Raw genomic sequence first — 12,900 nt, forward strand, 5'->3', positions numbered from 1 at the left:
TCAGATGAGCGAAATAGAAAAACCTCCATCTTTGTACTAAGAAGATACTTATAAAAATAAAACACAAATGAGCAGAAAGGACAAGGTACAAGCCTGCTACCTGTTTCTCATTTTCCAGGTTCGCAGGAAGCACCTCACACAGTAACTATTATTAATTTCTGCACTGGAGGCATCAGGAAAGCCTTCACGCTAGAGGGGGCCCTTTTAAGTCAAGAAGTTGGAGAACAAGCCTCGGGGAGAACAAAGAGATAACTCAGTAGAATACAGCAACCATACAGGAACAGTGAGAGTCCACGGATCTCTCTGGGCATAGATCATGTATGGATTTGACAATCTGGCTAAGGAGTTTCCATTTTATCCTTTGTTCCAACAGAAGCAAATTAAGATTTGAGCAGTGAGCTCAACCTTTGAAGCTCTATGCTCCCTTCTTCTTCTTTTATTTTTCTGAGACGGAGTCTTGCTCTGTCACCCAGGCTGGAGTGCAGTGGTGTGATCTTGGCTCACTGCAACCTCTGCCTCCAAGGTTCAAGCGATTCTCCTGCCTCAGCCTCCTGAGTAGCTGGGATTACAGGCATGCACCACCATGCCCAGCTAATTTTCTGTATTTTTAGTAGAGATGGGGTTTCACCATGTTGGTCAGGCTGGTCTCGAACTACTGACCTCGTGATCCGCCCACCTTGGCCTCCCAAAGTGCTGGGATTACAGGCGTGAGCCACGGCGCCTGGCCACTCCCTTCTTTATTCTCTTTCTCTGAATGATAACATACAATTCCACAGTTTTACACATGGTCTTATTATTAGTTTTAATTTGATTCAACATTCAACAAATAGTTGTCTAAGTCATCTTGGGCAAGTGATTTAACACTGAGTCTCAGCCACCTCATCTGTACAATGGAAATAATAATGGCATCAACTATATAAAACTATCGGAGAATTCAATGTAAAGAGGTAGAATAGAGCCAGGCACAGTCAGCACTATACACTTGTTATTTATTATTAGCATTTTACTATTGTGGTTATTCCAAAATTCCCAAATGACATCTCCAGCCAGGCCTGTTGTCTGAACTCCAGACTTATACAATCGATTGCCTACTTTACATTTGGAGGCCTCAGGCATCTCAGATTTTGCATGTAGAAGAAGGAACTCCTCAAGCAAGGACAAAATCAATGCAGAAATCCTGGCTTCTCTTCCACCTGAGTAAACAGCAACTCCACTCACCACTGCTCAAGTCAGCTACCTGGGAGTCTGGACCCTTACCCCCACATCTAACACATTATTGGCAAGTTCTGTTGATTAATCCTCAGAAATATACCTCAAACCCATTAACTTCTCTTCATCCCCAATGCCACCTTAGTCCAAGCTAGCAGTCTCCCACTGCGATGACTACAACCACCTACTCTTTTAGTCTCCTACTCTTGCCTCTTCCCAAATTATTCTTCACATAGCAGCCATAGTGATCTTCTAAAATAAAAATTCAGAGCTCTAACCGTGAGTTGTAACTATTTATCTCTGTTCATTTGATTATAGTCTAGCTCCCGTAACCCCCATGAGGGCAGGGACTATGTTTGTCACGTTCACTGCTATATCCCCAGAGCTGGGCATAGTATAATACCTGACACATAGGAGGGGTTTAGTTAATATTTGGAGAGGGGAGGAGAGAAGACAGTGAGAGAAAGGCAGGAAAGAACTGTTCCTGGAAATAATACCTGATATCTGGGTAATGGATAGAAGAGAGGGAGCAAAGATTGGAATTAAGGACATCAGGGTGAAAAAAAAAAGTCATTTTAGTACTGTAAGTATGGGGTAAAAAGTGCCTGGGATAAAGATGGTTGCTATAAGAGAGATGGATTCTTTAGATAGTTCGAGAAAGAATTCAGATGACTTGGGACTTGATAATATATGAGAAACAAGGGAACAAGGAAGAGCTGAAAATAACTTACGGTGTTACCCTGACCAAGAGAATGGTCACGTTAACACGAACATAAATGAACTTACCAGCAAATGTGGAGTTTTTCTGAGAGAACAATATGAATCTGATTTTATCATTACAGGGTGGAAGCCACATGTGCTGTTATTAAGTGGAAATGTCTCATGAACACGTGGAAAGTGATGACTGGAACTTCAGATGAAAGTCAAAGCTGGAGATCAGAGATTCAGAAATCACCCCACCAAAGAAAGAACCGTTAAAGCTGTAAGAACTAAGGAAATCCTATTTATTTGCTTATTCAATCAGCAAATGTAGTACTAAATGCTATGAATGTAATGATAAATAAGACAGAAAGGGACCTTGACCACATGGTATTTACAATCTACTGCCAGTTCATAATCTCCTAAAATATAATGTAGAGAACAATAACAGAATCAAAGATAATTTTGAACCTCTATATTTAAGGGGTTGAATGTAAAAGAAACAGCCTTAACGGAGGCAGAAAAATAGCAATGAGAAAAGTTTGGGAATTCTAAAACAAGATAGTATTTCAGAGGAAGAAAACGCAAGTAATATATGGGCAAGTTTCACACACAGTGATGATGCATCCTGGTGACCAATATTACAAGGAAGAGAGATGGTGACTGAGGACAGGCCGGTGGACTTGATTTGAGGTTAATGGTTTGAGGATAACTTCAGCAGAGTGGTGGGATGGAGCTAAAGAGCAGGTGTGTCAAGAATGAGTTAAGCTTTGAGAAAAGGGAGACTCCAGATGCAGACAACTCATTCCTGAATCTGTGCTTCAAAAACAAGAAAAAGCCCAAGATGTCAGGATATCTGCAGGGTCAAGCAAAGTGTGTTTTCACGATGGTAAGAGACAAAAGAGATTTCTCTAGCCTGCTGGTCTAAGGATCAGAGGGTGGAGGTGCTTGATAAGGACAGTCATGGCATGTTTTGTAGACTGAAATGATATTTGAAAATGAAATGTTAGCCTGTGTTACAGCTACTTACCTGCTGAGGACCAAAATGTACATTTATTTGCCCTACTGCCCAACTTATAGCTATGCCAGTTATGTCCTCTTTTTTTCCTTATCATTTATTTTCAGCTTGTTTTCCCAAATTGTGGTGCTGCCTTGCCCTTGAGAATCCAGCTGAGGTCTAGACTATTTCGTGGCTCATCTAAGCTTGCAGCTATAGTTTGGCTGCAAAGTTGTTCCTCTAGTGCTGATACAAGAACATAGCTGGACCTTTTGTTCATAGTGGTAAAATATTTTTAAAATCTGACATAAACACAACATATTAATTACAGAAATGATGGAGAGAGAATAAAGCTGGGACCCCACAAAGTCATCTTTGCAGTTATTCTGCTGACTCAAACCACACTTTAACTGATGACATCCTAGCATCGATCAGAAATACATTACTTTAAAAACAAGCTGTTTCTGAAATAAGATCTGCTAAAGTAAGAAGCCAGCTAGAAAAACACAGATTTTAAGTCACTGAGGTTATTGGTTCAAAACAGTTTTAAACTCACTCGCCACATACAAATCTTTGAGCTTTTCTAAAACTCTTTCCTGATTTTTGGCATTTATTTGGCTTGGAAAGTTCTGGCGAGGCAAATGAGAAAGGTAAGCAGAAAGGACTGGTGCAATCAATCATCCTATACCAGGCACACCCAGTGATATTAAAAGCTCAATGACATGGGACCTCACCAATGTCTCACTAACTTAAGAACATTTGGGAGGCCTGGGAAATTGTTGGCTGTGGCAGAGGCTCTCTCAGCAGGCATCGAAAGCACAGCACTGTAGCCCAAACTACCAGGCAGACTACTGCCTTTCCTTCTGGACTGCACACATTGAGATGTCAATGAAATTGAATTAAATATCTGCTGACAGGGTTTACCGTTCAGACTTATTGTCGCAATAGTACTAGGGGTAGGGTGGGGGTGAGAAGTTACTGAATTTGGGCAAAAGCAAACCTGGTTTTACACTCACAGTTGTAGCTGTTCCAGCTACACTGAATGTGCATGTGAAATCAGAAGAGATCATGTGATGAAGATTCCATTCTTGGCAATATAATATTTCCAAAAAAATGCAACTTAAAAGAACTGCTATCTTAAAAGAGCTTCTATCTCAGGCCCTAGCACCAGAAACAAACGCCCTTCATCCTCTGAAAGCATATGAGAACACATTCCGCCATACCTCACCTCCAGCTGAGCCCAGTCACTAGCAGAAGTGCAAGCCTCTCCAGCCATCTGTTAATACCAGAACACTCATTCCCAAACTGTTCCTGGACATAATCTGATCAGACACAATTCCCCGGAACTCTTTCCCTCCTGCACCCTTCCACTGTGTCCTCTGGAATTCCCATTCAAAGATGAGCAAACTCACCTATATCTTCAATCTCAATGAGCTCTGAAGGTTCTCTCTGCTTCCTCATCCTAATTGAAACCTGGCTATCTCTGGAAGACTGCAAATTCCCTGAAACCCTCTCACATGGAAGGTGATTATGCCTCTCAACCCAGTGGCTCACAGAGCCAGGTGACAGAGTATTCTCCTTACTCCTCAATAACACTTTCAGATCATGATTCTGCAGCAGAGAATAAAAATCCCTGTTCTTCTGAGTTCATGCCATTGAATCGTCCCTTTTTCTCCTTCTCTACCTTGGTCCCAAGGTATATACAAAATCTAACAACGTCCTAATTGGCCTCCTTGTTTCTTTCTAGTCCAGGCTCCATGCAGTAGCAATAGTGACCTTTTAAAATTGCCAATCAGACCGTGTCACTCTTCTGCTTAATACACCTCACTGGCTCCCTGATGGACATAAAACAAAATCTGCTCCTTCCTGAGGCTCATGAGTCTCTGCATGCCCTGGTGCCTGCCCACTCTCCCAGTCTCACCACCTATGACACGTCTCAAGCTGGCTTGCTCTGCTCAGGGCAGGGCCTCCTTTTTCTTCCTTCCACACACTTTGCTCTTCTCTGCCCCAGTGAGGCAGCCATCCTCCATGAAAATGTGACTTGTGAAGGATGAAAAAAATCACCAGATGGCTTAGGAATAGTCCTTAAGAGTATGGCAAGGGGAGAAAAACCTCTACCACTGGGGCAAAGTTTAAAATAGTCAGGTTTGTAATGAATCACTTAGTTTTACAAGGAAACACAAGTTTGTCCTACTAAAACTAAAAGTGCTGTCACTAGTTATACAAAACTGGGAGGCTTGTTGCAAAAATCAGTTATTCCTAGTGGGAGTCAGGGCATGGATTCTAGCTTAAGACAAGGCTCCAAGGAAGCAAATGAGGACTCCAACTCCTAAAGGATCTCAAGTCTGAAGATAATTCAAGTCTTACCAGGACTACCGATCTTTATCTGCCTATACACACACACACACACACACACACACACACACACACACACTCTCTCTCTCTCTCTCTCTCTCTCTCTACTCACCCTCACACTCTCCAAACCATTACATGGTCCTATAGATGGGAGCTCAAAAACTCAATCACCATTTATGATCCACAGGCCACCTTACCCTCCCTGAGGCTTCCCTATACTCTTTCAATGAATGCCATTTCACAGACCACGGGTACCTTTGAGCTTAGTTTCACTGCTATTTCCTTTTTCAGTTTCCATATCTGAAAAGTCACCATAGCATCTACCATTTACAAAGGCTTAAAAATTCACTGATTACTACAGTAACTTTTGTAGGAAAACTTGTTATCTCCATGAAGTAGCCACCAATTATTATTCCCATTTTTTAAAAAAGGAATAAGTATAAATGAGACAGTTGAGTGCTTTTTGCCAACATCAGGGATAGAAACAGGAAATACAACCCAATTTTTTTTATTATTATTATTATACTTTAAGTTCTAGGGTACATGTGCATAACGTGCAGGTTTGTTACATATGTATACTTGTGCCATGTTGGTGTGCTGCAACCATCAACTTGTCAGCACCCATCAACTCGTCATTTACATCAGGTATAACTCCCAATGCAATCCCTCCCCCGTGCCCCCTCCCCATGATAGGCCCCGGTGTGTGATGTTCCCCTTCCCGAGTCCAAGTGATCTCATTGTTCAGTTCCCACCTATGAGTGAGAACATGTGGTGTTTGGTTTTCTGTTCTTGCAATAGTTTGCTGAGAATAATGGTTTCCAGCTGCATCCATGTCCCTACAAAGGACACAAACTCATCGTTTTTTATGGCTGCATAGTATTCCATGGTGTATATGTGCCACATTTTCTTAATCCAGTCTGTCACTGATGGACATTTGGGTTGATTCCAAGTCTTTGCTATTGTGAATAGTGCCGCAATAAACATACGTGTGCATGTGTCTTTATAGCAGCATGATTTATAATCCTTTGGGTATATACCCAGTAACGGGATGGCTGGGTCATATGGTACTTCTAGTTCTAGATCCTTGAGGAATCGCCATACTGTTTTCCATAATGACAAACCAATTTTTAAAATGTCATTAGTATGTGTTTTTAAATGATCATGGCTATCAACAATTTATTTCAAGTATTTCTTTTTATGACTTATTTATTGTATTTATTTTATTTACTATAAAAAAAATAGAGATGAGGTCTCACTATGTTACCCAGGCTAGTCTCAAACTCCTGAGCTCAAGTGATCCTCCCATCTCAGCCTTCCAAAGTGCTGGGATTGCAGGTGAGAGCCACCATGCCCAGCCTCAAGTATATCTGATAATCTCTTAGAGTAGGTGCTATAATCAACAGATGGATTAACAGGAAGGATAGATGACTGGAATAGCAGCAACGAGGCTGCTGGCTAAGCTGTGGGTTGTTTCCACTCTATGAAATCCTGCATAGTACTAGCTTATCTAATTTCCAAATTTACATTATTTAGTATCACATTATTTTGGATTCGAATATCTTCATTTTTTCTAAAGTCTTACAAAAAATAGCAGTATTTATGACTTGACTGACCTTTTTATACTCCACTCTTCCCTGTAGTGTATAAAAAACCCACAACAATTAGCAAGGGAAGCACTAGGACCTCCAATTCATTGGGTGCTCTCATAGTCTCTACCATTAGACTTGGTTTTACAACCATCTCTCCTGGCAATACAAACAGGATTCACATTCTTCACTAGGGCTAAAGACAGGAGGGGTTAGAGGGCTCAACTTGCCACAGCTCAGTCACCTTGAGGAGAATAGGAGCCCCTTGCCACAGCTCAATCACCTTGAGGAGAATAGGAGCCCCTAACATTTGCAGAATTCAGCTGATGAAGGATACAGTTTATCCAGAGGTAATTTGCTACAAAAACAAGGCTTTTGGCATCTAAACCTCCAGTGCATCACAAACTTCCTGCTATTATCTAATAACACCCCCCAGCCATCACTGTTTCCATGGTAACCGACAGAGAAATAGCAGCCTGCCAAATGGCTTTTGTAGTTCCTTTTCCAGCTTGTTTTTTTCAGTATAGAATTAAAACTAGCTGGGAAAAGAACCAGACTAATCCTTGCAAACAGGAACACAATGTAGTTTGAAAAGTACAACTGGGTTTGGGACAAGAAGTATAGAAAACCTTTAATAAAGTCAGCCTGATGGAATAAAAAAGGTCTATTGAAGTATACTTGATAAGCTTTATGACAGTCTTAAGACAATATAGCCTGACATCAGCCAGAATATAGATAAGGTGCCCTTCACTTAGTCTTTGATTTGAACTAAACAAAAAAAGGAATCGGAATGAATGTAAAAGCAAGCTTAAACAAGTCTACTATGCCCCTGAGGAATGACAGTAATATCATTAAAGGAAAGGGTAATTTACTCTAAAATCAAAATGAATGAGCAGTAGTTGGCAGACTTGGACTACAGGACAGTGGAAAAAAAAAAAAAAAAAAAAAAACCAGCACCTTGGAGTGAAATGTTTAATCCAAGGGATGATGTCTACATGAAGCTGACTGAGCTGATGCATGAATCAGAGGGCACTGGTGCTTACGAAACAAAGACCTCCTTACTGTCTCAGCACAGGGCGAAATTGTTAGGAATACAGTGTGTGGAACTGGAGCAGCTTTCAGCAGATCAGCAGTTAACGGAGATCTGCTCAAGGTGCCAGACTACAAAATAAACAGCTGCTGCAAGGGTGGAGGAGTTTGAATTTTTAAAAAATCAAGACTATTTCTCTTTGAAAGTGGCCCCAAACAAATGCTTTTCTGTCTCAAAACTGCACACTTGAACAAAGTGCAGGAAATCTCATGACTCTTCCATGTCCGCCTGAGATGAGAAACTGTGACTCAAGTCAAACAGGCATTAACTTCTCCTCCGAGGGGTCAAAGCTAATAGGAGTTTGAAAGATTCCCTCCCACAACCTCTAATAAACCCTGAATGTCTCGGTGACAGACATGAAAATTACAATCTGTAGTAGTACACCGAGATAGGTCTCTAAGAGTTACAGGAAGTCAGACTCCTACAAATCCCACACAGAAGACTAAACTAATTTGTACTTTTTAAATTATGCTTTACCTTGGGCTGTATGAATCATGAGTCATGTTCTCATCGCCTGAGTTTATAAAGAAAAGTAGACAAAAATTTGCAATAATCACTTTCTTTCAATCCTTTGGAAAAAAGGATTATTTATAAGATAAAGATGATGCACTCTAAGATATATTTCCAAGGCCGTCAACTCAAAGAAAGGGTTCTGCACTTCGAGTTTAGCTACATTTGTACAGCTCCAGGTTTTTGGAAATCTGTTAGTGAGACCTGAAGGAATCTTCAAAAGTTTAAATTTGTATCCTGTTTACACAAAAACGGAATTTACAGGTTCTGGGGAAAAAAGGTCACTTTTTACGTGTGATTATAATTTCAAACATATTAATATTCAATTTCCCAATGTTAAACAAAAGCCAGAATTGAGATGATATACAAAATTTGCATGAAATTCAATCACAGTTAAGACTAGGCCAGAAGCCAAAACTTACTACAGTCAACAACCTGAAGTACCAACATGTTTATATTTCTTCCCAAATCCCTTTCCTCAGCCAACTTTGTAAAAATCTCAGGCAAATTTTCTTACTTATTGGATCAGTATTTTAATCAAATCAGCTACCATCGTCATAGTGCAGATTCCCTTGCCACTGGCAGACAATTACATGGACGTTACCACTTCTGAGTATTTCATGGCCTGCATTCTCATTCATGTTCATCAAAATAAACTCCAAGAAGGCTGAGGAGAGGAGAAAGCTACAGCATGGGGCACGGCAGGATAAGGTTCCGTTCCAAATGGTTGCCCACAGAAACAATGTATGCGGTAGTTATGCTCTCCATCTACTTGTTACCCTATAACATAACTGATGTGTACTACCAGGAAATAGCTCTTGATCACCATGTGTCATATCTTTATGTGAGAAAATGAAGAAATTCAGCTCACTGGAGGGGAGAAGAAATGGGATATTTCTGGGCACCAGAATATTGTGAATGTGTAATATTTGGAAATTGCTTGTATATAAAATGATTTATCCAAAAAGCATACTTAGGGAATTCTTAAGCTCCAAATCTAAAAATAGGCCCAAATTTTTAAAAAGGGTGGTGGTGGTGGTGAATGTATAAGTGTAAAGAAAGAGTAACTGAATACTTAAATACAGAGCAACAAAGAAAGTAAGTGTGAAAAACTAAAAACCACTATTATACCAAAGGCTATATATACGATAGCTTATTTGCCAATCTGGCGGCTAGAAGGATGACTCTAGGAGGAAGGTGCAGTACTAGCATATACTAGATGAGCTCCAGGAGGAGAGAGATGATTTCATCTTACTCATTCACTGCTACAACCCCAGGTCCCAGTACCACTCCTGGCAGCAAGCTGAGGTTCCATACATCCAGCTTCAGAAGAGGGTCTGAACTTAAATAATGAGACATACAGTGTTTCTCTACTATTTATGTAACAGGAGTCTTACTAAGGGCAGGATGAATTTTTCACACATGTGAACTTGGTATTTAACTGAGTGGAAGCTGTGTACAGAAGTATAATCATATCTAAAATGAATATAGCAAAAGTTGGTTTATCTGATTCTCAAGTGGTATTCCTTAGCACATGAGAAGGCTGCTTGCCAATGAAACCGAAGGCTTAGGGAGCAAGTTCAGTCGAAAAAACACTGGCAACTACCAATCCCCTAACAAAGATCAAACTTTTTATGTAAACATAATGAAAGAAAACCTAATCAATGGAAATTATACCTACAAAAGGTGCTTAATGGCATATATGCAAAATTACACAATATGCTTTAAAAATACCACGCATGGAAACCCAATACACACCAGGAAAACACTCAGTCTGTTAACTGTATTCTTATGGAAGTGTATCTGACGAAGAACTGACACGAGTGCTAATAATGATGTGCTCTGGCTTAGGTCTATTCAAAACTCAGCCTGGGCCAGGTGCAGTGGCTCATGCCTGTAATCCCAGCACTCTGGGAGGCAGAGGTGGGCGAATCACCTGAGGTCAGGAGTTTGAGAACAGCCTGGCCAACATGGTGAAACCCCATCTCTACTAAACATACAAAAATTAGTTGGGGGTCCTGGCACGCGCCTGTAATCCCAGCTACTCGGGAGGCTAACGCAAGAGAATCGCTTGAACAGGGGAGGCAGAGGTTGCAGTGAGCTGAGATCGTGCCACTTGCACTGCAGCCTGGGTGACAGAGTGAGACTCCGTCTCTAAAAAACAAGCAAACAAAAAAACAGCCTGTGGCTTGGCCTTCCACACTGACTGGGTCTGGTTTAATATTATAAGCTGAATGATCAGGAATGCTGGTTAGGAAGAGACACAAATCCTGAAAATAAAATAATTTGTTCTTTTCTTGGCGTTACTATCTTTCTTAGTCCTAAGGTGCTACACTTTTGATTTTTTTAAAAATTAATAACCCTAGTATTCCTCAAATGTCACACAATCAAGGTAAGAGCTGGGGTGGAAACTGAAGTTATTATATAGTTATTCATTTTTTTGGTCACTGTTTTTCTACCTGAATGTGGACAGATCACCATCTCTGATAATCTGGTTTCAGTTTCCTCTCTCTGAAAGAGTTACAGATTCACATGTATTTCAGGAGAAGGCTAAGAAGGAACAAAGATACATGTAATGCTCCCTTACAGAAAAGTGGCCATATTACCATGAAAAACACTTAAAACAAAGGCTTCTTCAGGGACGTCTTCCTTAGCTTCCTTCCTCTTCCTTAGCCTCCCACTAGCTTGAGTCATCCTTCTAAGGCTTTCCTTCACAGCATTGATCACAATTGCAATAATTTGAGTAATTAGGAATATTTACCTACCCCAACCAGACTGTATCTCCAAGAGGACAGGGAGTTTATCATCAATGAAATGAGCCCCCAGCACCTAGCATAAGGCTGTCAATTCTTGTTGCATATGTAAATAAATGAAGGAGCACTTTGGAAGTCAAAAGTTAACCATGGGGAAGTAATCACTTGAAAATGTTTCATCAACAAAATGTGTATTCCCATGCTCAAAATCTGAAAGTAGAAGCTTTTAGGGGTTCTCCTTTTTTCACAGACTAATAAGAGTCAGGAAGAGCGTAGGAAGAAGAGAATACTCACTGGTGGTGGCTTCTTTCTCATCTCAAATATGCGTGTGGCACCAAAACTGAGTGAAGCAATAGTAGGGCACCTCCCTAGTGAGGGTTCATCATCACTGTGCCAGTCCACACTGTCCTTCTCATTGCGGTAAAGATTGCAGAGTAAGGAGTTGAAGGTGTGGCCAGTGTTCTCTTCAATGCGGTTCTTTAGTGTGCACAGCACAGGATGCCACTGCGATCCACAGACCAAGAAAAGGGCAGAGACAGTCGCATAGCACACAAAATGGCAGCCGCGTGGAAAAACAGAAAGAAAGGGCAAAATCAGCCAAGTTATAACCAGGGCATGAAATAAGCAAACCATTTGGAATACAATAAACAGAAAGCAAGAAAAGTAGTTTAATTCCCTCCCATCGTTTCTATTTTGAAGCAAGTTGATCTCTGCAATGTTATAAAAGTACTAAATTTAGTACAGCAATATCATGAGGACCAGAATCTATCTATCCATCTCATCCTTTCCATGTTAAACACATGGCCTTTGCAAAAAAGCAAATATCAGTATCTTCAGGGCAGCGACCTTGGTAAGTCATTAAGGTGGTAAGTGGAGCAGCAAAGCTGGTATGTCACTAGGTAGTCAGCAGACCCAGACTAAAGCCTGAAGACTGGAAAACCTTTCCTGCTGGGTGGCCCTCTGTTCGTTCTATTCCTGTTTTATCTTGATTGGGAGAATCGCTTTTTAAAAATGATCTTTAATATTTCCAGAGTGGCTAATTTCCTAAAAACATAACCAAAGAGTAAAAACATTCTTTTCTAGAAAATGAGAATCATGATAGGCTCTTGACAAGTGTACGAGACATCAACTACAGAAGACGAACAGGTTCCATGGACCTGCCTCCAGGGCACTGGTTTCACTGATGTAATTCATATTTGGAACTGTCTTGCCACGTATACTACAGGAAGCGATGACCCCTGACCTTAGATTGTACTTGGGAGCTACAAACAACATAGCTTATATTGGTTCTTGCTAGAATGCTGTCTTTTCTCCCAGAAATCTCGAGGACTTTACAAAGCTTCCTTTAGAACAGTGGTTCTCAAACTTTACATGAGAAATTATTGAGGAGCCCAAATAACTTTTGTTTATATGGGTTATGGCCATCAGTTTTTACCATATTTAAAATTAAAACTGAAAAAATTTTCAACTACTGGTTAATTCATTTAAAATGCAACGACAGGCCAGGCACCACGGCTCACGCCTGTAATCCCAGCACTTTGGGAGGCCGAGGCCGGTGGATCACGAGGTCAGGAGTTCAAGACCAGCCTGGCCAACATGGTGAAACCCTGTCTCTACTAAAAATACAAAAATCAGCTGGGCGTGGTAGCATGCGCCTGTAGTCCCAGCTACTCAGGAGGCTGAGGCAGAAGAATCACTTGA

General features: G+C 40.8%; 1 protein-coding gene across 4 annotated transcripts in view; it reads right to left on the reverse strand.

Moving 5' to 3' along the window:
* The window catches only part of ALKBH3 (alkB homolog 3, alpha-ketoglutarate dependent dioxygenase), a 40,566-nt gene that overhangs the window by 7,680 nt on the left and 19,986 nt on the right, over positions 1-12,900 (reverse strand). For all 4 annotated transcript variants that reach the window (XM_008001065.3, XM_008001084.3, XM_008001075.3 and 1 more), the window contains exon 8: positions 11,494-11,703. In XM_008001065.3, the coding sequence (XP_007999256.2) occupies positions 11,494-11,703 (210 nt within the window). The remainder of the gene's footprint in view (positions 1-11,493; positions 11,704-12,900) is intronic.

The sequence above is a fragment of the Chlorocebus sabaeus genome, chromosome 1 (genome assembly GCF_047675955.1).
Source record: "Chlorocebus sabaeus isolate Y175 chromosome 1, mChlSab1.0.hap1, whole genome shotgun sequence".
Classification (NCBI taxonomy): domain Eukaryota; kingdom Metazoa; phylum Chordata; class Mammalia; order Primates; family Cercopithecidae; genus Chlorocebus; species Chlorocebus sabaeus.